The sequence below is a fragment of the Triturus cristatus genome, chromosome 9, assembly GCF_964204655.1.
Source record: "Triturus cristatus chromosome 9, aTriCri1.1, whole genome shotgun sequence".
Classification (NCBI taxonomy): Eukaryota; Metazoa; Chordata; class Amphibia; order Caudata; family Salamandridae; genus Triturus; species Triturus cristatus.
The window spans coordinates 302,019,701-302,045,876 of record NC_140592.1 but is presented as its reverse complement, the minus strand read 5'-3'; the positions used below and the strand labels follow the sequence as shown (position 1 = coordinate 302,045,876).

The 26,176-nt window shown below is 44.7% G+C and overlaps 1 protein-coding gene across 1 annotated transcript in view; it reads right to left on the bottom strand.

Annotated features, from left to right (window-relative positions):
• LOC146797778 (mediator of RNA polymerase II transcription subunit 29-like) overlaps positions 1 to 26,176 on the bottom strand; it is a 73,997-nt gene that overhangs the window by 36,402 nt on the left and 11,419 nt on the right. The window contains exon 2 of the mRNA XM_085624967.1: positions 17,751 to 17,809. Coding sequence (XP_085481093.1) covers positions 17,751 to 17,809 — 59 coding nt within the window. The remainder of the gene's footprint in view (positions 1 to 17,750; positions 17,810 to 26,176) is intronic.

Sequence of the window (26,176 nt, the reverse complement as noted above, 5' to 3'; positions counted from 1 at the left end):
CGCGGCCTGCTTGCAAGGGCCGCGGACGGGGACTCCCGTACAATAGAGCGGCACGCATAGAGGAGGCCAGGAGTAAAAGACGGACATAGCGGGCGCAGCAGAAGGGAAGGCAGCGGCGGAGCTTCTACCAAAGGGCTCGAAGCATGCTATTTCACGCCCAGCACCAACGGAGGGATCGAGGACCCGGGTCTGTGCTCCGACGGGACTGGTCCTCCCGAGAAGGCACCCAGAAAACGAGACGCGGCCAGCCTAGCGCGTAAGTCAGGGGTGATACTTAAGGGAGAACAGGCAGAGGAATCGGACTGCACGCATCTGGGCACAGTCTAAAACCGATGAGGGAAAGACCACAGGAGCTGCATTTATACCGGGAATACTGCTGATGCAAGCCTGAAGGTGAGAAGGCAGCCGAGCAAACAGACCCCGCTGCCGGCCCCCACTTTTAATTCATGGCCTGGAGCCATAATTAGGCATAATAAGGAAGAGGTGCCTGGCGCCAAATAAAGGAGTGTGTGTAGGCTCATGGTGGCTGGAGCGGCATAAATTCTATGGAGTGACGAACAATTAAGGGAGGCATAGAGACATCAGAAGCGGCCCCGTTCGCGCATTGGGCTCCCAGAGACCTTCCTTAATCCGGGGAAAAACAGATCATGCAGCCACACAGCAGCTAGATCCAGGCTGCCATAGTACTTGTAAATGCGGAAATAATTACTAGCCCTTCGGAGGGTATATCAAGGACAGTGTACCTTTCACAGCAGACGGCGGGGAAGGGGGGGGGGGGGGGGACCGAAAGGCCGTGCGTGAAACTCCCCGCGCAGTCTGGCAGCGGCGATTACCAGTTTTCCTGCCGCCCAGAAGCTACACCTGCCGGCTGGCCCCGACACCATGGGAGGAAGAGGCCAACGTACGACAAGCAACAAAATAAAAAAAATATGGCTAATTGTGGAGATAGACATCGGACCCCGGAGACTCACAGGGGAAGTGAGGATGGCACGCATTCCGACCAACCAACAGAAATAACTTTTTGCGCGATATAATGCACACGCTGACTTAGATGCAAACGTCGATAGGAACGATATCCACGGACATTACACTGCTGCGTGCAGACGTATCTAAAATCAGTGACAGACTGAAAGAGGTGGAGACTACGACAGCAACCTTGTCCACGGAGACAGCGACGCTGCAAAGACGAGTAAGGTCTATGGAAAGAGCTCAGAAACAAATGGAGGCAAAACTTGACGACCAGGAAGGGCACTCACGACGCAATAATATACGCCTAGTGGGAGTGCCAGAGAATATACGCAGTCCGGCTCTGGACCGGTTTGTAGAATACCTTGTTAAAACTAAACTCCAACCTCGAGGATTATCGAGTTTCTTCTCGGTGGAACGTGCACTCAGAGTGCCGGGTGGGAGGCCCAGGCCGGGAGCCCCACCACGGCCTATACTAGCACGAATTTTCAACTTTCGTGACCGTGACACCATTCTACAGACAGCGCGCAGAGCGCCCCCTATACAAGTAGAGAATAGCAAAGTAGAGATATACCCGGACTACACAGCGCTAGTAACAAAGCAACGACGTGACTTCCTGGAGGTAGAGAAAGAGCTCAGGAAGAGAGAACTTAAATACGCAATGCTCTTCCCCACAAAACTGAGGGTAGAGGCAGAGGGAAAGACTGGGTTCTTCACATCGCCGGAGGAAGCTACAGATTGGCTGGAAGGTTGGCGCAAGACCAAGGGAAACCGGGGACCAGCAGAGAGGCCCAGGCAATCCACAGAAAGATCAGCGGAATCAGACTCGTCAGGAAAGGGTGCAACCGGTGGTACACTAAATAAAAACATACAGGAAGACTCAAATTAAGCATAGATGGCATAGGCAGAGGTATTGAAGCCAGGATTGGACCCCAGGGGACGGCCCGGAGGTAGAAGTTAGGGCCGCCTAATCCAGAGAAGAACCGAGATAACAGCTCCACAGCTTCATAGGGTGGTGCCGCGCTTGCAGAAGCTGTTAGAAGACGATGACTAGGTCGCAGAATGAGACGTATATACAGCTGTGGAAATACTACACTACTGAGGGGGGGACCGGGACTGGTCGCAAATGGTTCCCACCCCCCCGCCGGCACGCCAGTACAAAGTTATGGGGACTAAGCACTCTGCTCAGTTGGGGTGGTGGGTAGTGTGGAATCCGCCGGGCAGGGAAGGTGGGAGGGGGTTAGGTATCGTTCACAGGTGTTGTTGTTTCAAAAGGTTCAAATGCATATCAAACGACGGGATATCACACACATCGATCCCACTGCATACATTCTCAACAAAGCCTCCATGCAAGATAGTAAGATAACACGGACCAAACCTACAAGGGATATCAATGACAACAGACAACCCACACGAAATAGACAATAGCAGGAACACCATGCACCTCACAGTGATGTCATGGAATGTGGGACAAGATAAAGAGAGGTCTAGTCCTATAATACATAAAAAGGAAGGGACCAACGGTGGCACTGATACAGGAATCACACTAGGTAGGCTCCACTTGTAAAGCTTTGGGCAGATGGGGTTATAAAATGGCAATACATTCAGAATTTACCTTTGGATCGAGGGGAGTAGGAGTCTTAATACAGAAACGATGCCCATTAATAGTACAAAAGACCTGGACAGACGACCAAGGAAGGTTTGCAGCAGTTACATGCCAATGGGAGGGAAGGCAATATAACTTGGTTTCGGTCTATATCCCACCTGCTTTACACAACTCCACCCTCCCAGACTTAGACAAATTCTTGCTTTCACTCCCACAAGGAGAACTGATCAGAGGGGGAGATTTCAACGCAGTCATTGATGCATCCATAGACAGACGACAATCTAAAGGGCCCCGCAGTTCCAGTCCCAAGCTGAAGGATTTTGTTAATGCAATTGGGCTAACCGATGTTTGGAGGGCCAGACACCCACACGAGCATCAATATACCTTCCATTCAGGAGTCCATAACAGCGTGTCAAGAATAGATTATATATTTACGTTGGCGATAGGGATGGAAAGGATAATAGACGTAACACACCTGCCTAGGGGAATATCGGATCAATCACCAGTACTGATGACATATGCTTCACGCATCCCGGGTAGGCGCAGGGTTTTTCCACTGTATCCGCACTATTTAATGGTTAAGGATATTAAAAAAAAACTAATTACCACCACAAAACGATATTTCGCCGAAAAAGAACACTTGGTGGAGTCACCAACGACACTATGGGAAGCATATAAAATGGTCCTACGTGGCCAGGCAATCTCGTTGGTGTCACATCACAAGAAACAACAACATCAGCAAATTCAAGCGCTGGAAGAGCAGTTAGAGAGGGCAGAAGTAGATCATGCCTCAGATATCACTGAGGCAACTACACATGGGCTCCAGCTAGCACAACAAGAATATAAGACCTTTGTGTGGGAAGAGGCAAAATCCAGACTTAAGACAACACAGCATACAGTATACAAACAAGGGGACAAGGCAGGCAAACTCCTGGCCTTGCTAGACAAAAAGGACAGAGCCAGTAGGTGGATAGCGCAGCTAGACACACAAAGTGGAATCACGACCTCAGATCCCGAAGCCATAGTAGATGAACTAGCGACCCATTATGAGCACATATATACACCGACAGCCACAGCCGATGAAAATAAAGCCTTTCTGAAAGATATAAAAATGCCAACGCTGACCCAAGCAGCGATACGAGCACTAGAGGCGGACCTTACGCAAGACAAACTGACGCGGGCAATACTAGCACTACACGCAGGTAAAGCCTTGGGACCCAACGGAATTCCCGTGGAGTTCTATAGGCAGACGACTGCCATTCTGACGCCCCACCTACTTAACATGTACACCGATAGTTTAGAGAAGGGTGAACTTCCTAGAGATCAAAGCCTGGCAACGATAGTCGCGATACACAAGCCGGGCAAACCGCCACATAGTTGCATGTTGTACAGGCCAATTTCCCTTTTTAACGCAGTAGCTAAGATATTAGCCAAGGTGCTTGCAACACGACTGCAGCCATATTTGGAAATGGTGATTCACCCGGACCAATCGGGATTTATGCCACAATGTAACACGGCACTGAACCTGCGACGGGTCCACAGTGTCATGGCGCGAAAATCCATTATCAAAGAGGACGCCATAATTCTTTCTCTGGATGCGCGAATGGCATTGTATACGGTCGAACGGCCCTTTCTGTTTGTGGTTCTTCACCATTTGGGATTAGGACCCAAATTCATGCGATGGGTGGAATTATTGTATACAAAACCACTGGCGCAAGTGGTCGCCAATGGGCGCATCTCAGCTACCCTCCCACTGGCAAAAGGGACACGGCAGGGTTGCCCATTATTACCGCTCCTATTCGCAATAGTATTGGAACCCTTGGCGGCATGGATATGGCAAGATCCAGTAATCCGTGGTCTTAGGTGGGAAATGGGATGGGAGGACCGTATATCGCTATATGCTGATGACATTCTGCTTTATCTGGCCTCGCCAACCCGCTCCCTTAACTGCCTCATGAATATCTGTGCGGCATACGGGCGTGTATCCGGATATACTATAAATTGGACAAAATCACACATTTTCGTACTCTCGGGCGCTCCCCCGCGACTCCCGCGTAATTGTGACATATAGATAGCTACCGAAGGGTTTAAATATTTAGGCATTCATATAACATGTCAGGACGCGCATTTCATTGCAGAAAATCTCATGAAACCTCTGGAGCGATTCCGCCAGGACGTACTCCACTGGCGGTCCCTGCCACTTACTTTGCTAGGCAGGGCAGCCCTCTTTAAAATTATGGCGCTCCCCAGATTCTCATACGTCCTACAAAATACACCATTTCCGGTCCCTCCATCATACTTCATAGCAATTAATAATGAAGTAAACAAGCTGTTATGGGACGGTAAGGCAACCCATATTGCTATGCACAAACTGGTTAAAAGCTGGTATTTTGGAGGCATAGCGCTCCCACACATCAAAACATACTATTGGGCTTCCCAACTGGCGGTAATAAATCACTGGCTTCACACCGCGCAGGAGGAACCGGCTTATCACATGGACAGATATATCCTGGGTATGGACGGTATGATGGGGGAACTCTACAATAGGAATAAAACAAAGAATCTTACAGGGCAGACAGCGCATACAATTAAGATTTGGCATGAGGCGCAGAAAGACCGGGGATGGGAGGGACGCAGACAACGCCACTATGGGACACAAAAAAACTAGGCAAGCTACGGAATACGAAGGGGTTCAGACAATGAGACTTAATAGGCATCTCGAAGGTGGAGGACTTATGGCAGAAGGGTGAGATTATCCCGTTCACACAATTGCAACATAACTATGGCTTGGCAGACACAGAGACTTACAGATACATGCAAATACGACATACACTGACGGCACTGATCCCACAGGGCACGCAACTACCAGAATCATCACCCCTCGAGGACAGGCTACTCACCGATCATATGACGAAAAGAGCCATCTCATTAACTTACAAGAAAATTATAAATAACCAACCGGACCCGACAACAATCCTGAAAACTAGATGGGAGACTGATCTGGGCGAACTAGACTAGGCTGACTGGCAGGCAGCTATGGCATCCCCAAGGGAGGTGGCGACCCCTGCTAGATTTAAATTAGTACAACTGAAGGTTCTGCACCGTACATATTACACCAGGACACTACTGTACAAATTGCACAGGACAGATACACCACTTTGCATCCGACAATTTGGGGAACAAGGCACATTCTGACACATACTCTGGCAATGCGCAAAAATTGACACATACTGAAAAGCAATCATGCGCACAATCTCGCAGGTCACAGGTAGAACGGTGGCGCCTGAGCCGAAGAGATGCATACTCAACATCTGGGAACCTACAGATCTTAATCATGCAGCACAAACCTGGGTAGCGCTTGGTATGGCTTTAGCTAAAAGAAATATGGCACAACTATGGGGAGCCAGGCAGACTCCCACACTAAGTGGATGGTGTCGTGGTATGGACGAATTAATGGTAACTGAAAAATCAGTATATGTCCATAGAAGCTGCCCCAAAAAATGGACACGGGTCTGGGGGAAATGGAATGAATATCGGGGAAACATTTGTGATCCCCCACTGGAAGAAACTCTCGGACGACTCCGACTAGTTGAGGTGTATATAGGAGACATTAATATATCGGGTATTAGTGTGGGCAAAGAGACGGTTGAGCAAAAATCTGACATATTGTCGAACAAGTCCTTGCAGTTCAAGGTATGGCTACAGTTGGAAGATGTGATATATGTAACAACGAAACCATATGGTATTGCAGATATTGTTGGAATTGAAAATGTTAATAAAAATATATATTTTTTTTAAATGCAGAAAGTACGGGCTTCTATTCTTGAACTTGCTCGTTTGCATGACATTCATGATGTTTGGCGGGTTTTGTATCCAGATGTTCCAGGGTTTACATTCTATTCTTATACACATGGGAAATACTCAAAGCTAGATATGACTTGGGCTAGTAATACAGTTCTGAGCACAGCTAAGAGGGAGGCCTGTCCTACGATTACTTCAGTTCACAATCCTATTTTACTAACAGTTCAGTTGACATCCTCTGCCAAGATTGGGCGGCCCTTTTCTTTTCCACGCTATGTTATCCGATGACGAGTATATTCTACACATGGGGAAGCTCTTGGCAGAGTTTCTGCATTTTAATATCGACACCGCGCCTCCCCATATGGTATGGGATTCCATGAAGGCGTTCATAAGGGGCATTACTCAGCAATTTATATTGACTAAAAATAAAACCAAGGACGCTTCTGCCAAAGTGGCTCTTATGACTAACTAGATTAGAGCTCTCTCACGCACTATCTGTTAAAAGACAGGGCACAGATCAGCTACAAGTCTACATCAAACTAATAGAAGCGAAGGAAGCGGCATTCAGGATTATTAAGGTAAGAGTGGCACCTCTCTTTAATACATTTTGCTCTAAACAGTACCAATATAGTGAACAAGTGGGTAGAGTCCTAGCCTATAAAATCGCTGATAAAAAGACTAAAGGTAAGATTACTGAAATAAAGGGGCGGATAATGTTTTATACACAGAAGCCCAGGCGATCTTGGAGCAATTTGCAATTTTGTATGAAGATCTTTATGCTCCTTCGAATCCAGTAGTATCAGAGGAGGTTTCTCGATTCTTGGGGAGTGCTTGAGTATCCTCATTAACAGCTCAGGATGCTGCCCAATTGGAAATAGAGATATCGGCCGAGGAAATCTGGTTGGCTTGATCATCTCTTCCCTTGGGTAAAGCAGAGGGTGAAGATCAGATCCCGAATGAATACTATAAATTTTTTTAAAACAGGCTAACCCCACTCTTTATTAAAGTTATTTGTGAAATAGGGGAATTGGGTGTGATACCACCCTCTTGGGAGATCACAAACATGTTTTTGTCCTAAAGAAGATGAAGCCACCAGCAGTTTGTGGATCGTACCGCCCGATCTCACTTAATACTGATGCCAAACTGTTTGCAAAGATTCTGGCAAATCGCTTTTCTCCACTTATGGTGAAATTGGTTTCAGGGCAACAGCATGGTTTTATTATGGAAAGAGATGTCAACCCATATTAATACTGCCATTATGGCATTTGATCTGGCCAAGCAAATCAATGTCAAACTAGGTATGATACTATTGGACGCAGAGAAAGCGTTCAATCGGGTGGCATGAGACTGTCTCTGGTCTACTCTTACTGCAGTGGGAGTCCCCGATCGATTCTTGATATGGGTAAAGGCGCTTTATCGTTCACCTCAGGCCAAAGTAAACTATGCTGGTTTACAGTCTAGGGCTTTTTGGATAAAGAGGGGTACATGACAGGGATGCTCTCTGTCTCCCCTGCTGTTTGCTTTATATCTTGAACCTTTGATTCGGAAGCTATTGATGAATCAAGTTACTCTACCACTTTCTCATGGACTTAATGAACTAAAACTTTACACTTATGCAGATGACATTGCAATTTTCTCGACTGATCCAGCTCGTTCTTTAGAACTAATTACTTCAGAGGCTGATAGATTCGGCGCTTTCTCAGGATATAAACTGAATATCGATAAAACTCAGCTCTTACTTAACTTTAAACCAGACAGACCTATAATGGGCACTGGTCTAGAAGCCACATACCTTGGGGTCTGTATTACCCCTCAGATTCAAAACACCATCAAATTAAACTATGAAGTACTGTTGACAGAGACAGTTAAGAAATGTAAGAATTGGCACAGGCTACCAATTACTGTTATCGGGCCAAGTAATATTGTTAAAATGACAATCCTCCCTAAGTTTCTCTATTTATTTAGGTCCATTCCTTTGAAAGTGCCAAATCTATTTTTTAAGAAACTAGACAGGGCAGTGGACAGCTTCATCTGGGGATATAGGCGTGCTCGTCGGGCTATCAAAAATTTTTAAATACCTATTTAACCAAGGCGGTCTTGCACTTCCTGACTTTAAATTGTATCATTGGGCTTCCTTTGCGAGCAGATTCCGTAGTCTTTTCTCGAACAAGGACCAAGATTTCAGTCAAACTTCTGCTAAACCTAGATTACTGCAGGTTTCTCTATCGAATACACGACCCAAACTACTTTAAGAGAGTAAGTTTCAAGACACTAAGGGATTTAGCTATTGTTTGGCGGGAAATAGCTACTATGTATGCTTTACGGACTTATTTCACTAAGTTCCCGCTGTGGGATAATCCACTTCTCCCAGACATATTTCAAGATAGTGTCGCAAAACAGTGGGCTAGCCTTGGGGTTGATAAACCAGTGGATTTCTATGATGGTAATGGCTTTCGTACTTTCCAAGGTTTGAGGGATTCTTTTCTGATACCATGCCAACATTTTTATAACTACTTCAAAGTTAGGGATTATTTTGTGAGATCACAAGGGCTCAAGACGTTGGAACCTCAGCATCTATTGGCTTTTTTTCATGAACCTCCTCAGAAAAGATCAATCTGTGTCGCGTATGGGCTTCTCAGCCAGGATAGATCGGATTCGGTTGCTCCTCTAGCGGGCAAATGGAGTGCAATTCTGGCTGAGGAAGTACCTGCTACAACTTTAGAGGCTGCACTGACTACAGTAAAAGATGCAGCATGGTCTAATAATTTTAAGGCTTCAACAATTTAAAACTATCTGTATGCTGTACTATACACCTGATAAGATAAGTAAATGGGGACAAGCAACGACTTAGAATCTAAGCAATAGGACGAATTGCCTTAAATGTGGAGAATATGGTGCCAAAATTGCCCATATGTTCGCCACATGCCCTCTGCTAGAGGTCTTTTGGCGTGAGGTCATGTCTGTTTCATGAAACCGTCTTGGATTGCATGTTGTCCTCACTATTAGAGAGATATTGCTGGGTTTAGGCGATAACTGATCCCACGAAGGATGCTTTGATAGCTATAGTAATAGTCACCGCTAGACTTGCTATAGGCCGTGCATGGATTTCTTCAAAACCGTCTAATGGAATGGTGGAGCATCTTTGTCAAGGTCTTTGAACAAGAAAAAGCTCTGGCAAAGGTCAGAGCTTTTAAGGCGCTACGGAAATTGATGCAATTTGGCATGGTATGAATCAGGAGTGATCTACTAAATTTACACTATTCTTTGTTACTGCTTATTATCCTTTTTTTTTTTTCTAATTAGCTCTTCTTTTTCCCTCTCAGTACTGAAATGCACATGAAAAAGTATGTAATAGTGTATTTTGTTTGTTGATGTCATCTGTGTTTGTCTCCTTTGCAAAAAAAATAAAACAAAAATAAAAAAAATAAACAAACCAGTTTCAAGCCGTGTGGTGCCTCTCATAGGCAAATGTCTGATCAACCTCCACCTGGTGTGTTTGTGGTGCCTAGAGCAGGACAACTTCCCGGCCTGCACGGACTGGAACACCATGAACCCAAGGGCAATCCACAAACAGGCCACAAAGCTTCTGGCTGCTCGCCATGCGACACTGCTCCGGTCCAGGTCCCATACGCAAGGGAGGTCTCGGGATAACCTCCAGAGTAGCCAGCGCCATTCGTCATCACATTCCTAGACTTCTTCCGGTAAATCACACAAGAAGTCAGACACGTAGAGGCGTTTTGACTTCTCCACACCAGTCACATTCATCGGATGACGTGAGGGAACAACGATGCAAATCCAGGCCTGCTTGATCCCCCTGAAGGCCTGGTGGTCCAGGTCTCAACCTCCAAGATAAATGCTGGCACCTTCACTACCACACCACCGGATAGGGAATAAAAGAGGCTGGATACCTTCGGAAAGAGGATTTTCTCTTCCACCAGCCTGGCACTGCGGTCCTGGAACAATGCAGCCCAGAGTAATTAATAGGGATTCATTCAAGCAATCCATCTATCACCTTTTGCATTCGCTATGGAATTACTTCAGAGTGCCACTCATAGAATACTGGCTACTCCTTAGTCTGAAATTAAGATTTCAGTGGATTAAATAAAAGGCTTATCTGGAAAGTATTAAAAGAGGGACAAATGGCATGACCGGGTCATAATTTGGTTAATCCAACATGCTCCAGCAAAAAAGAAAACATGGTGAAGGAATATTACATGAATGTTTATTAGAGCCAAAATATGTTTTCTTTTTCAGTTACTTAATCTCTAAAAGTAAGACTTCAATAACAATAAAAGACTCGTAATAACTTGCAATTGTTTGCTTACCTCTTATGGGCCTTAAATCACATAACTGAATCACTTATGTGGCATTTCTTACCACCGCCGAGGTCATGAAACAATCAGATTTGTATACTGTTCCTGGTTGCCTTTCTGAGCACCCTGTTGAATGTGTGTTGACTGGAGTTAATTCTTTATTGCACATGCTGTGTAAGGTTTGGAGACCTGGTGCAAGCATACTGCGATTATCAATTATACGAAGAAGTCTTGAGAGGAGAGTCATGTTCCAGAGTAGTATGAAGCGGTGCAAGTTATTTTTTATTTATTTTAAATACATTTTTGTTTTAATATTCATTTCAATGCTGAACAACACAATCCACTGGAATTCATGTAGATGCAAATCAACTGTTTCCATTTACAAGTCATTAATGTTCAGGTTTCAGAATATCATGTAAATAGTCCATTACCAATTGATGCTCGAGTTCAGAACACTCCACACTTTTTGCGCCTGGGTAGTTCTGTTGGTAGCTCATGCACTGCGATGTTCCACCGCCATTTCTCAGTCTCCATCCAGCCTCCAGAAAATTTGCTCATATCCTTACAAATTCTTAAACTTCCAAATGCGTCCCCTAGACTCATACAGTTCTGTTTACAAACACTAGATCCACTCCGCAGACAACTGCACCTTCATATGATGGGGCCTATTTGCCCATTCTATAGCAATCACTCGCCTAGATATCATCATCCCCAGTGAGCAAACAGACTATTTATATTTGGTATTGTCGACATAGTTTGGTATGTCTAGGATTGCAAAATATATTTTTTAATAGAACTCCTACCCTAGGTCCGCAGGTAGTTGGTTTGCTACCTCATGCTTCTCTGCACTCCCATACAGTACAGATGAATGTGCCTTTCCCTGCCCCATATTTCAAGCACCTTTGGTCCACTATTTCTCACCTTGTGTAATCTACTCCAATTATAGTAAACACTGAAAAGTGTTTTAGGTGGATCAGTCACAGGTTGGCTCAAATGGTGAATTCTCAGAGATGCATTAAGACCACCTCCGACTCCACATACCCTAAAGTACCAAGATCATCTGCCCACCTATTCCCAAGAAGCAGCAGGCAGACAGGTGTGTAATTCATAGGAGTACCATATGTTGAAGAGACCGTCGCCTTATCTATTTTGGATGTTAACACCTTGTTTTTGAGCAGAGTATTGTCATCAAGTTCTGGCCAATAAACAAAGTAATCAGCAAGTGTCGAGACAGGGGTAGTGCTAAATGGGGCGAAATTCTGCCTGGAACTTGGCAAGTAATGGCAAGGCCCCATCTCCCCAGATAGCCCACAAAGTGAAGAGAAGACGGGGCTGGCTGGTTTCCAGAGCTGGAACCATTTAGAAATTGTCAATCACTGGTCGTACCTACAGTGGGATCATCTTAGTCATTTTATCCTTTCATCCAATTTATGCTGAGGCAGTCTTCTACATTTTAAAATCACTACAGCTTTCAGAGGAGGTTACCCTTTTGCTCCATACAAGCAATGAAAGTATGTTTGGTCTCCCCCTGCCTGCCTAACCAAACAAAGGTTCAGCAATCGGTGTAGGTGCTCAATCACTGGTCACAATTAACTGAGATGCCCAAGAATAATACTGGAAGTTAGGTAGCAATATGCCTCCCTTAGAAACAGACCAGTAAATGGCAGTTAACCTTTATATGAGATCTACCATCCTACTACAAAGCCTGATCTAATTCTCTGAACCTTCAAAACAGCATAATCTATCACAAAGTTTGAGTGTTTTGGAAAATACATAAAAACATAGGTAGGTATATCATTTCAAAGATGGCTGACTTTCCAATTATTGAAAACTGTAGTTCCACCTTTTCACATTTTAAAATACACTTCCAAATTAAGCTCCAGAAAATCAGACTGCTCCCTAGTGACTGAATCTTAGGTAGCTAAACTCGTAGCTGGAAGGACTTTACCATTCCACGGTAGTAGTTTCCTGGTTTTACTATTGGAATACTTTAATGAACCACCTCTATTCCCGCATTAGTTTTCTCAATTAGAAAATTTCCAAATAGAGTCAAATACCCATGTACGATCGGCAACGAAGATCTCCTACACTTCCTGTTGAGGTGACTGTGTGTTTATATATAATATATACACACACATTTTTGTTTCTATTTTATTACCGTGTACGCTAAAAAGTCCATATTCATGCCAAGCCCATGGGTAAATGGTAAAGGGTAAAAAGTAACCTAATTTCAGAGTCGTTATCATTATTCACTTTGGGGAGCCTAATAGAAGTTGTACTGTTGGCTGTCTGTGTGAATCATGGTCATCTTTTTTATAATCTATTTTTATTGATTTTACAACTGTAACACTAATACACACATGACTAAATGCCATCAATTGACACAACAGTGACATTAAATGGTAACAATCAGTGGATCAACACATGCAGACCATAATAAGACAACGACCTGCTCCAAAATCTTGTCACATTTGGGAGAGCAGCCTCTGACCGCGTAAATGGGGCGTTCCTGGTGGGTACAAAAGTTCACCTCCCTCCACTCCTGATAGGGTAGAGGGGGCAGGCGGGGGGGGGTGTAAGACTTCCGTTTGCACAATATGTCCTGTTTGGCAATTAGCGTCACCACCTCGAACATGCGTTACATCCTCTGCCCCCACCCACATCTTCCAGCAATCCCAGAAGTGCAATCTCTGGGGTGAGGTCAAGCCGCAGGCCCAGAATTTCAGAAAGCTCATTCTTGACCTCATAAAAGGGGGGCACTCTCGGAGAGGACCACATCATAAGATAGAATACCACTTCCAGCAATGAACAACAGGCACAACTGGCCTGGGAACCCCCATCAATTTGGTGGAGGTGTTGGGGAGTCATGTTTGTAATATGAAGGTAACTAAGCTGGACCAATCGGAGTTGCGCAGAGATAGCCAGTCCCCTGGAGCCAGTCCCCTAGGGCCATTCTCACCTCACGCCATTCCTCATCTCCAAGTTCACCCACCCAAGCCTCCCATCTCCCACCAAGGCCCAGGGATGCGGTCTTGAGTGTTCAATCCGGGAGGTGGCTCCCTTACCCAGCCTCCCCATCAACAATTCAGACTCAAGGGGCGTAAATTCTCGGATCAGTGAGCCCAAGGGAATATTGACCAATAGGGCATGTCAAAGCTGCAGATATGTATGGAACCTGGTTCGGTTGAGTTGATACTGCTCTTGCAGCGCCGGGAACGAGTATATATGCCACTGCCCACCCAAACATCCCCAAGGTGAGTAATACCTATTCTATCCCACCTGGTAAAGCCCACCAGGCCAGGGAGTATGATACAACTATGTCCCCTGCCACGGGCGGGGTTGGGTGCAGTGCCAATTCCTCCGTCATAGGGAGGGAGGGGGGGGTGTGGGGGGGGGGGGGGGGTTCGACACTGCTTTATAGGAAGGCCACACAAGACAAATGGGTTTATCTTAGAAGTCAGGGCTTGAAATCAACTTCCTGGAATGGGTTGGAGAAAATATATACGAAAAAAGGGTTAAGGCCATCATTTTAAAAAGGGCAATCCTCCCAAGGGCATTTAACGGCAGGCAACTCCACCTCTGTAGGTCTCCAGTCATCCAGTAGACCAGGTAGTCAGTTTAAGGCTCCTAGCCAAATTGGGGAAGCTGGAAACAAACATCCAAATACTTAGAAAACAAGTGGCGCACCGGGATTGTAGATCACCAGGTCCAACAGTCAGCCTCTCCAGAAATGGGCACCAGAGGGGACTTAGGATCATTCACTAGGAGACCAAATGCTTCCCCACATAGGTGCAAGATCACCATGCAGCAAGGACCCAAGGTTCTTGGTATTCTCCCTCATAGCCAAAACAGCACAGAAAGGGGCACTGTGGGCACCCGCAAGTGAGTTTTCTTTGAGCAGAACCACTGCTGGTTGAAAACGCTGCACATATCTGAGAACAACCGACCTCAATACGATCCAGGAGTCCATTAACATTCCAGGAGAGTAGTTTAACTGGCATCAATGAGTGGACATAATACCCACACGAGGACACCATAAGGTCCAGAGAGACCGAGATTCAAGGGGTGCACCGGCGGTACTGCTCCAGATTATGAACCCTCGGTTTGGGATAAACACCGTCAGTGTGGTGCATGGTTAAACATGTCAAAACAAACATACAAACAACCAATACATCCCAACTACCCCCTCCCCCCCATGTCCCCTCCCACCCCATTCCCTGGAAGCATCTGTTACCCTAAACATATCGTGTATTAACGGAGGCTGAAACCAATAAGCCCAAGGGGAGCTCACATTCTGCATAGGACCCTGATGCCCGGCAGCTGTTCCAGCTATGTGGAAGCAGTAGGGGCAGCATCGACATTAACAGGGTATCATCTGTACAGAACTAAGAGAAACAGCAAGAGACGGAACCATCTCCAGGGCAGACCCGAGGACACGCCGAGTCCCTCAAAGATGGGGGGGGGCAGCACCAGGGTCACTACCAGTGGGGCAGACCCAGTTTCTGGTTCGCAGAGCCTCAAGCGTACTTGTTCCGATTCTCAGGCAACTCGGTCACCGGGCCCCTCCGTAGAGCAAGCAGGAGGTTCAAAGGTAGCTGTCAGGGCATGGATGATGAGGGATAATGGAAGGGAGGACAGGAACAGCACTATCTTTCGTCCGCTTTGGCCACGCCCCCCCAGTCAGTCATTTTAGTTTGGTGATTATTCTTTCCACTTATCAGCGTTGCTAAGGCGGAGTAGGAAATGCTGCTTATTGCCTAACAAGCCAGGACTCGTAAACCATATCCAATTGCACAAATCATATGCCAATAATAACCAGGCACTGCAATTTCCAATGTAAGCAAAGTGACAGCAAAGCAAGGACTGTAAAGAAAGGTAAAGTAGGAGAAATGTAAAGTTCAGAGGATAGCCAAGAACTCCTAATCTTTTGCCGTGGGATAACAGTCTATTTGCCCCTATGGTATTTGAATGGTAACCCCTTGCAGCATACGCACTATTTGGGATCATATGTCAGGAACAGAAGGGATTGGCAATTAGCATTTTTGGTGTGGATCACTTTAACTCTCTGCATGTTCTTTAGGTAAACAAATACTTTTCAGTTTGGAAGATATTGCAGACTAAACACAATGTACTGTATTATTATTATTATTGAAGCTTGTAGAGCGCACGTCTACCTCCAACGGAAGTGTCCCGGCGCTAGCATCCTACTTAAGAGAAGAGGAAACCAGGGAGGACCACCATATCTAGGGCAGGCCAAAAAGCCAAGTCTTCAGAGCTCTCCTAAAGAGGATTTCCGCATCTATTTTTCTCAGGTGATTGGGCATAGTATTCCACAGGGTAGCAGTTTTTACAGAAAACGCACGGCCACCGGTCATTGCCTTCATGAAACGAGGAATGACCAAAAAGTTACAGCTATTAGATATGAGTGCCCTAGCTTGGTAGTATTTCTGAAGTCTCCGCTTCAGATATTGAGGACCCGTCCCTCTGATTGCTCGGACGCCTCCATCTCAAACGGGCAAAAGGCTGACCATTTATATGACATAGGATCAGTTGCAATATCAGAAGTACCTGATACAGGAAAGGAAGAGTAAATGGTTGAAATTTTATTCTGGAAGAAAATAGCTAGTTCTTCACAGAGAGCCACAGATGGGAGAATAGTGCTCTTCAAGGCCTGAGGTTTCATAAAGCCTTGAACTATCTTAAAAATGTATTTAGGGGAATTATCAGAGTCCTTAATCTGCTTTGCCACGTAGTCCCTAATGATCTTACGCTTCAAACTGTGAAATTTGCTCTGTGCTGCCTTGTATTCACATTTGGCTGAAGGTTCATAGTTTTTTCTCCAGACACGCTCGATCCTCTTACAAAGGCTTTTCTCCATACGAAGCTCCATGGTAAACCAGGGGTTTGTTCCTAGATAATTTAACCGTCTTAATGGGGGCTATTTTGTCAAGGGCTGAGTTGAACCAAACGTTAAAGAGAGGAGCATCGAGGTTGGGATCACCAGAGAGTTCGGGGGAGGTGCGATGTAATTCACCACCCATAGATTCAGGTATGACCTACCTCCAGTTCCACCTATTCTCCGTAATAGACCTTATATAGTTGTCACAGACCTTCCAAGTCAGCCTGAACGTGACCAACAAGTGGTCCGACCAGGTCACCGGTAAGGGCTCCTCCACCTGAATGATGGGGTCATTAGTAAAAAGAAGGTCTAAAGTATGACCAGCTACACGAGTGGGACGTGATACCTTTTGAGTCAGGTTTAGCCCTTTAAGGGTATCTCTTAATTGGACTGCTAAAGGGCAGTTCACAATATCCATGTGGACATTAGAATCACCAAGAACGGTGAAATTAGTATGCCTCAGGGAAAGGTTGGCAATACAGTCATACAGTTTCTGCCAGTAGGTGGACACATTATTGGGAGGTCTATAGACCAAGAGCCCTGCCATAGAGGAGGTTATGGAAAATTGAATGCAGAAAGACATGGCCTCTGTTGGTCCAATGTCTTCAATTTTCTTATATGAAATTTCCCATCCTTCCCTCATAATTACCGCCAGGCCACCACCGAGCCTATTACCTGCCCTATCAACCTTAGCTATTCTATAGCCTATGGGGATGGCTAGGAAAATATCTGGATTTGAGCTCTCTCTCAGCCAAGTTTCCGTAATAAACATAACATCCCAATCATAGGTCTTTAGCGAGAGCCAAATATCCGCAGCATGTATGTATGCGATTATGGTGTGACACAGTAATTGAATTCAACACTCACCAACACCTAAAGTAAACCTCAATTTCCTGACCTAGCTAACCAAGAAGAGTCAACTATACAAACGGTAACAGCTTTGTTAGACAACAGAAGTGTATTAGTACCATATATTGTGAAACAAACGACAAAAATCCTGGGGAAAAGGTCTCACACTGCCTCAGACTTTCAAGATTTTTAGCCTGGGTACACTGCCCATAAACATACTATAGAATCTTTGCCATAGAAGGGGGAGATATTAAACACAAAGAATAATCTTAACTTGTGCTAAAAAATAATTTTACATAAAAGGCATTGTACTCACTGTCCGTTATCAATGTTGGTGTTCTGTATCAAATTATGAGCTGCAATCTTCATTAAATTCTGGAAAACAAATAATGGATACAAAAATTAAAATAAATAATTACAACATCACCATTTTTCCCTAATAAAAATGTTTTCCCCAACAATAAACAGTTGTATCCTCCTCTTTCACAACTCTTTCTAACTTGCAGTGTGGCAGTCTTTATAAAGCAGTACATTATCACCTTCCAGCAACACGCTTCACCTTTTTTCTGGGGACTCTTAATCAGCACCTCCCAACACTTTCAGTGGGGACTACTATCATCCACTTATATTCCCACAAACTGCTACTCCATCACAGGTTACTACTAATCTTGCACACGCACGCTATAACTCTCATCCTGGTTACCAGCTTATCTACATCCTTCAGACTGGCTTTGCGGTCAGTAATCTCCTCATTGGGCAGGTTTTTTCAGTGAATAAACCATAGGTTTCACACACGTTATAGTTAGGAATTATTTACAAAACCTTGCAAATTCACTTAAAAAACCATAGGTTTCACACATGTTATAGTTAGCTGTACATTTCACTCGTAAAAAAACAATGAAATTCCACGTTATAGTCAGATCAGGTAACTATAACTTGCGCGCCCACAATAAACTGCTGATGACGTCACATAGTACATCACTCATGACATGGTCAGTGACATCACTCATGACATCAATGATGACATATTGTGGATTGCGGTCGCGCAAGTTATAGTTACCTGATCTAACTATAACGTGGAATTTCATTGTTTTTTTACGAGTGAAATGTACAGCTAACTATAACATGTGTGAAACCTATGGTTTTTTAAGTGAATTTGCAAGGTTTTGTAAATGATAATTCCTAACTATAACGTGTGTGAAACCTATGGTTTTTTCAGTGAATTTGTACGGTTTTTTAAATGCTAAGTTATGTATTTATTTTATATTCTGGTTTTTCACTATGCGCACACCCTGCGCGCACGGTGCGCTTCGCGCACCGAGCACCCATGTTGCGCAGTCCATGCCGTGCGCGCCTCAAGTTTTTTTACACAGTAACGTTTGTTTTTTTCTCCCTTGTGGGTCCTTTAATTTGTTTAATAAATGTGATTGTTACTTCTTTATTTTTTTTATTTTTTTTGCCGTGCGCGTACGGTAAGCTTACCGTACGCGTACCCCGCGATTTTTTTTTTTAATTATTAAATTTATTTTTCGTACTTTTGGGTCCTTCTTGGTCCCCCTGACAAACACTAGGGGGTCTGCAACTCTCTTCGTTGCCCCCGTTTCACGTTCCCCACCTTTGTTTCTCAGTGCGAGAGACAGAAAATGGCGGCCGACACTTCCTGATTTCGACCGATTCGAATGTTTACAGTCATGTAACCACCAATCAGAATTGAGCTCGCACACGGCACCGTACGCGTACGGTAAGCTTACGGTAAGCGCACGGAGCGCGCTTACAGATATATATATTGATTTAAATGCTATTTTCTCAGGGCCTACTGAACAGATTTACACCAGACCTACAAAAGGCACATCCTTGACCTGAGGACTACCTCTCTGCCAAATTTCAAGTAATTCTGTTCAGCCGTTCGGGCTGTAGCTGTGTCTAAAGGTCCTATGGAAAAATGCATGGGGAAAACCCGTTTTGGGACCCCCCTTTTTTCTCAGCCCCCGCTTGACGAATCCCCCCCGAGACTTTCAGGGTAGGAGCGGAGCGTAGCGCCCCATTAGTTTTGAAAATTTCGCGAGGATTCGTCGACCGGCGCCAAAGTTATTCCAAATAGAATGTTGCGGATTTCCTATGGAAACAGGGTCCTAACTATAACTATCTACTGGCGACCGCCAGTAGATAGATAGATGATATATATATATATATATATATATAATAATAATAATCTCTGGCTTGCCTCTTAGCTCACTGAAGCATTGTCATCTGGGCAGGAGCAGTAAGAATTCCCAGTTCATGTTTAAAGGCTCCCTTTTCATAAATATATTACTTAAGTATGATGTGGTAGTGCACTGTCATTTGCAGATAGCATTTTTCCATTGAAATGGCTGCAAAACTTTCCCCCTGACATGTAGTTTAATGATAATAGTGCATTAACAAGGTTTAGAAATTGGGTTTCAGCAAAAATATTTAAAATGTGCACATCAGCAAGTAAAGTGTTCTAATTTGTTTTGATTCTAGAAATATATTTTTTTCGCCACAGAATTACAAAAATGTGTCTTCATAACTAGAGAAATATGTTTGAACAGTTCACTTAGATATTTCATTGTTGTGCTAGAAAAAAGCCTGACATCTTGCAGCCTCTCATTTCACATGCTTTGCATAGTTCAATTGTCACACAGTTCACTTTATAAAATCCTCTAACTTCAGTCACAGAAAGAAAATTATATGTAGGAAGACAAACTGACTTTTGACCTCCGTCTCTGAAAGCCAGCAAATGTGACAAGATAATATTTAAAGGCATTTTTATTTTATTGAGAATTCTGCAATATACAAAGGTACAGCATAATATCCATCAAGTGAGGAAATCTCCAATATTCTTACATAATTGCATCAGATAACTGAATGAGAGTCAAACAACAAAACAGATACAGAGTGTCTCTTCAATACAAACAGTGACCATCTCAGTCATACATCGTGTTTGGACAGTGCAATTATCTTTCAAGTATTAATCATATATCACGTGGGTAGCCCTCCTGGCCGATTAGGCTGCACAAAATGAGTATCTTAAGCTATACCTGTGTCCAGACCCACCTCCCCAAGAGGAATCTCATCACAAACCTGGAGCAGGCCCCACATCATATGCATGTATCTCCCACCCCACCAACAACAAATCGAGTAATAATAAGGGGCAACATGAACTTGTACATCCCCTGGGGGTAATACCAGGAGTTAAAATCTGTACAGAAATTTCAATCAGTCTCCAGGGGATACGCCTGCAAGTAGGCCTTTAATGGTGCCAGGTGTCTTCCGGGCGTGCAGTCGGAGGTTGCAATGTGGCATATATTTCCACTTGTGGTGTCGCAGTATATATTAAGTCACGGATCCAGGCCTTAACAGTTGGGGGTCTAAGCACTACCCCAATGCAGGGAGACCTGCCGTTTCGCAATAAGAACGGCAATCGCAATGAACGGGCGCACTCCTTTCTGTAAGGGTTTAACATACCCCAGAAAGGCCATCAGTGGCGCAGGGTGTAGTTTATGTTCAATCATCCGAAACAACTGACTGAAAAACTCGCCCCAATACGCCAGTGTGGGTCTGCAGTTCCAAGCCAGGTGCAAGAAACCTGCCTGATACGCAGCGCATTTAGTGCATGTGTGTGGTATGCTGGGGTCCATTTTGGCCAAAAGTTATGGTGTGATGTACGCACAATGCAGATATTTAAAAAGTAATAACTTATGACTGTGGTTATTTGATACGTAACGAGTTTGTTCGCAACAGTAAGACCACACCTGGTCTGTCAGTGGGAGGGCCAAGTCCTGTTCCCAGGCTTGGAGTGCTATAGCGCCCATCGCCGGGCAAAGAGCAAGGGTTGAGTGGTAGAGACCTGATACCAAATGAGCCCCATCTGATGCTGTGATAGCCAATGTAAGTGGTGGGAAATCTGGTGGTTCCGATGACGCAGTTCGAAGCGCCCCCTTTAAGGAGCATCGCACCCTGTGTAGGAGGAATCTATCCATGTATGTCACGTCTCTACTCGAAGTGAGATCTGCTATAGGTAGCCGTTGTAAATCTTTAAAAAGGTCACCCACGGTGGCAGTCCGTACCGGGCCATGGTGTGTTTAGTAAGAGTTTCTGTTGTGGGGGGCAACCAAGGATTGTCAGCTAATGGTATATGCGGGGAATATAAGAAGTGTGCCAGCAGGTATCGTCTTAGCTTGGACCGTGCCCAACAGACGGTAGATAATGTCTGAATCGCAACAGGATTCCGTGATAGCCCCTGTGGTAGGATAGCAGACAACGAGGTCGGATATATCTGAGAGCATTCCAGCTTCAGATATTGAAGATGGGCGTCCATGTGATACCAATAGTACGTAAAGTGAATTTGTGCGATCAAATAATATAAATAGAAATCTGTGACCCCAAATCCTCCCCTGTGATATGGCATGATTAGAGTGTTCCATCGAATACGCAGGTGCTTGCCTGCCCATGATCTGTCACTTTGTGAGCAATAAAGATGTCTTTAAATCCTGTTATCTTGCCACATTTTCTCTGCTTTCAGAGACAGAGGTCAAAAGTCAGTGTGTCTTCCTACATTTACTTTTTGTACCGTGACTGAAGTTTGAGGATTTTCAGCTCCCCAGAAAGGGGAGTAGTCTCTAAAAATAGCTGGTCTTGATTAAATCTTGCTCGACAATGCGAATGGAATTTTCGAGCTCTTAACATACAGGGCTTTCTACCAGCCCTCTTCATCCATTAGCCCGTAGTTATACAATTCACATTTTTGTTCTACTCACTACAGCAAAGCACATGTGGTTTGGCCCACTTCATCCATTTGCGAACTTCACTGTCAGAAACAGCACTCGTACCTTTGACAATGCACACATACACACTCAAAGTACTTGACATCAGTGCCAGGGACTACTATGAGAGTGTGCGTTTTTTGGAGGGACAGAAATATTTGTTTTAAGCCCAGTGTATGAAATGTATTAACTGGAGTGGATGACTACTCACCTCAAGGAATAATCACAACACTTGCCACGGTAAACCCCAAAAGTAACTGAATTAACTTATGCTCAAGCCTAGGTAGCTATGGGTCAGTATGTGCGGGGGGAAACAATAGGTGGGGAGTGGGGAACAGGAGAAGTGATCTTTAGAGAGACCATATGCAATTTCCATTGCATTTATTGTGGTGTGTAAGAATGGGAAAGATTAGTAGTGTGTTGATTCATCCAGACTGTGTTCCATTTATGTATGAAAAAAAGAGGAAAGAAAATAAATAAATAAATAAATTAAATTTGGTTAAAAAAAATCCAAAAAGGAGAATCTGCAATGATAGTCACTGGTCGCTGTAGACCAGGATCTAGGAGCAATTGGAGGCTTACTTCACTGGAACACGTGTCAGATACACCAATCAGGGTCCCCCTTTTGGAAGATTTTACCTGCTGACTTTAGTCCTTGAGGTCACAATCCACCACAGCAGTACACTTCTAAAGCTTCCCAGAATCTCCGAGGAGAATTTAAGAGATTTACAAGGTGTTAGGCAGAGGCCAGGACCGGGGTCCAGTTTCCACAGGTCAGCTAGTCGGTTGGAGGAAAGGCCTTTTGTAGCTTGTTGTATCCTTGTAGCTTGAACAGGTCAGCCTTATAACAACTTAGAGTCACCTTCTTTGTCTTCGATACAAGAGGGAGCAGTCTTGGTCCTTCAGGGATCCACTCGGGTCATAGACTGCAGATCTACTCCTCTTCTGTTCTTCTCAGGTCCAGAAAGTGTTCTCATATGCCAGTGCCACATTTGTTATGTTATGGGGCACTTGTAGAGCACATGTTCACCATAAGGTCTATTGGCGCTAGTAGCAGAGGGACGCATCGATCACCTATAGGATTGTCGTACCAACCAAGTTTAAGAGTCTCCTGAATTTCCCATAGTTGGATAATGATCTAATATCCAAGGGGAGGGTGTTCCATGTAAGAGGAGCCAGAACATAAAACCTGGCACCGCCTAACCTTTTCCATTTGCTTCTTGGCACCATTAGTAAATTGAGATGAGCTGATCTCAGATGCCGAGTGGGCCTGTAGCGTGAAGTGCGGTCGATATAAAACCGGGGATTTTACCATGAAGAGCCTTACAAATCATACAGGCTGTTTTAAAGATGGCCACAGGGAGCCAGTGGAGCTTTTCCAACAGTGGCTTAGTGTGACAATGTTATGGCTGGGAGAAGACCAGCCGGGCCACCTGATTTTGCACCAATGGCAACCTGTGAATTAATGCAGTAGGAGTCCCAGGTACACGGCATTTGAACAGCCAATCCACGATATCACTAGGGCGATGAGAATTTGAATGACAGCTTTCTCTGTCAAATATCTGCAGATTTCCCTTATTCTTCGAAGTTGGAGATGGCAAGAGGCTGACACAGCACCAATCTCTTGTTTGAGAGATAAGTCTTCATCAATAAGAATCCCTGCTCTCTTAGGCGTGGGGGATGAGCCTAATTCAAAAGGTCAGAAGGAGGGGTATCACTGACTAGAGTTTTTTTTCGCTACCCCACTTCAGTTTTATCGGAGTTTAACTTTAACTGATGAAAATTCATCCAGTCCCAAATACAAAGCATGGTGTTTTGAAAGAGTAGGATAGACTCTATAGTGTTGATCACAAAAATTAGCTGCATGTCATCAGTGTAATTAAATATTTTCACATCTTGCTTCTGAAGATTGTGTATTAAAGGACGAATGTAGAGGTTAAACAAGTTGGGGGGGGGGGGGAGGAGGAGGAGGACAAGGACGATCCCTGAGGCACACCACAGTCCAAGTGGATTTTGGCAAAGCCGGAGGGGGAGGGGGGGGGGGGGGACCGCCTGAATCCGATCTTTGAGAATGGTCATCCATTCAAGTGCGGATCCACATAGTCCTGCATTACTGACACGGTTGATCAATAATGATTCACTGTATCAAATGCTACTGAGAGGTCTAGCAGGGCCAGTGCCTGGGTGGACCCATTGTCTGCTTCCTAACTCATTTTGTCCATAACGGCGAGAATGACAGTCTCATGGAAGGCACAGGATGGAAACCAGCCTGGTGGGAGTTCAGGTAGCTTGACTCCTCCAAAAAGGAGCAACGGTGTGGGGCTACATGAGAACCTAGTAATTTAGCTAAGTAAGGCAGCATAAAATAGGTCTGTGGCTCTTAAGTATTGTCGGGTCGTCGCCACTGGGCTTTTTTAAAAAAGAGGCAGCACCACTGCCTCCTTAAAGGAGTTGGGGACCTGCCCTGGATAAGAGATAAATTGAGAAGAGCTGTTGCTATATCCGGAAAGCAAGAAAAAAATTGCCTTTTGGATGCAAGGAGGACAGATATCAATGGGTGGCCCTGTTTGACTGTGACCATCAGCTTGGAAGGTCGCTCTTTGCTGATGGCTGGAAAAGCAGAAAGATGTAGAATTTGTATCTTCTGATGGTATGTTGAAGGCTCGAGAACTAGGGTGGGGGGGGGATGTTTTTATGACTTATTTTAGGATGGGGACCGCAGGTGCAGAGAGCCTATTGGGGTTTGATAATTCTCTTAAAGTCTCAAAAATGACCTGGGACTTATTCTCTAAATTTATAATTTTCTTATTGAAGAATGTAGATTTTGCCTGCAAGATTACGTTTTTAAATTTTGGATAAAGACTTCTCTAGTTACAGGCAGTACGTGTTAAGCAATTTGCGCTCTGCCTGCCTTAATTCAAGTTTAACGGCTTTCAGATCTGCCGAAGACCACTTAGAAGCTTCATGGCGGTGGGCAAGCTTTATCTGCCAGAGGGTGGCATGAGAATTGCTGGCTTCTGTAAGCCAGTCCGAAACCGCTTCCTCATATCCCTCTAGGTTAGCGCAGGAAGAGAGGCACAAAGAGGTACAAAATTAATCAAGGTCCACGCGTTTCCAATTTCTACTGGTAATATCTTGGTGTGAGGGAGGTTTTGGGAGAGTTCTCTTTTATGGTGAATTGAATAAGGTGATGGTCGGACCAAATACAAGGAGAGACGCTAAGGTTAGGTATGACTAGATTAGAGGACCAGACTTGATCTAAAGTGTGTGCGGCCTATAATGTGAGTTGGTCCAAAAACATGTTGGTCAAGATTGATGCTGGCTAACGTATCCGTCAATTCGGGTGCAAGTTGACCACCCCTTACTTCATTCGCCCAGAAGTTAAAATCATCCATGAGACAAATTGCCGCATAATGGATGGCTAGCTCAGATAGTGACACAGCCACAACTGGATGGAAGTTCTGCATGTGTCTCGGCGGTCTGTACATTAGGACAAATAGCAACGGGGAAGCAGGGGAGTCAATTTTAATCACAATATTGTCCACCCCCAAGAGAGGTAGTGGGACAGTTTTAAGATTTTTTTTAGCAATTACCACCAACCCTCTGCCTTTCTTCCCCTGTGGCCGGTTAGTGTTGAGTAAAAAAAACTGTTTGGGAGAGTTGCAAGAATATCTGGTACGGAATCATCTGTTAACCATGTTTCAGTCAAAAATAGGATATCAGGTGAATCGGAATTGAGCACATGGAAGATCTCTAATTGATGCTTTACTAAGGACCAAGTATTGAGGTAGGAAACAGCGAGTTGATTTTTACTCAAAATGCACGAGGCCAGCTGGCTATTATTCATAGGGTGCGAGATAGATATATTGGCACGAGGAGAATTCGAGCTAGGCCACAGATGATGTCAGCCAGCGTTGGGCACGTTAGGATTAAGGATGCCTAGCTTGGAAAGTTT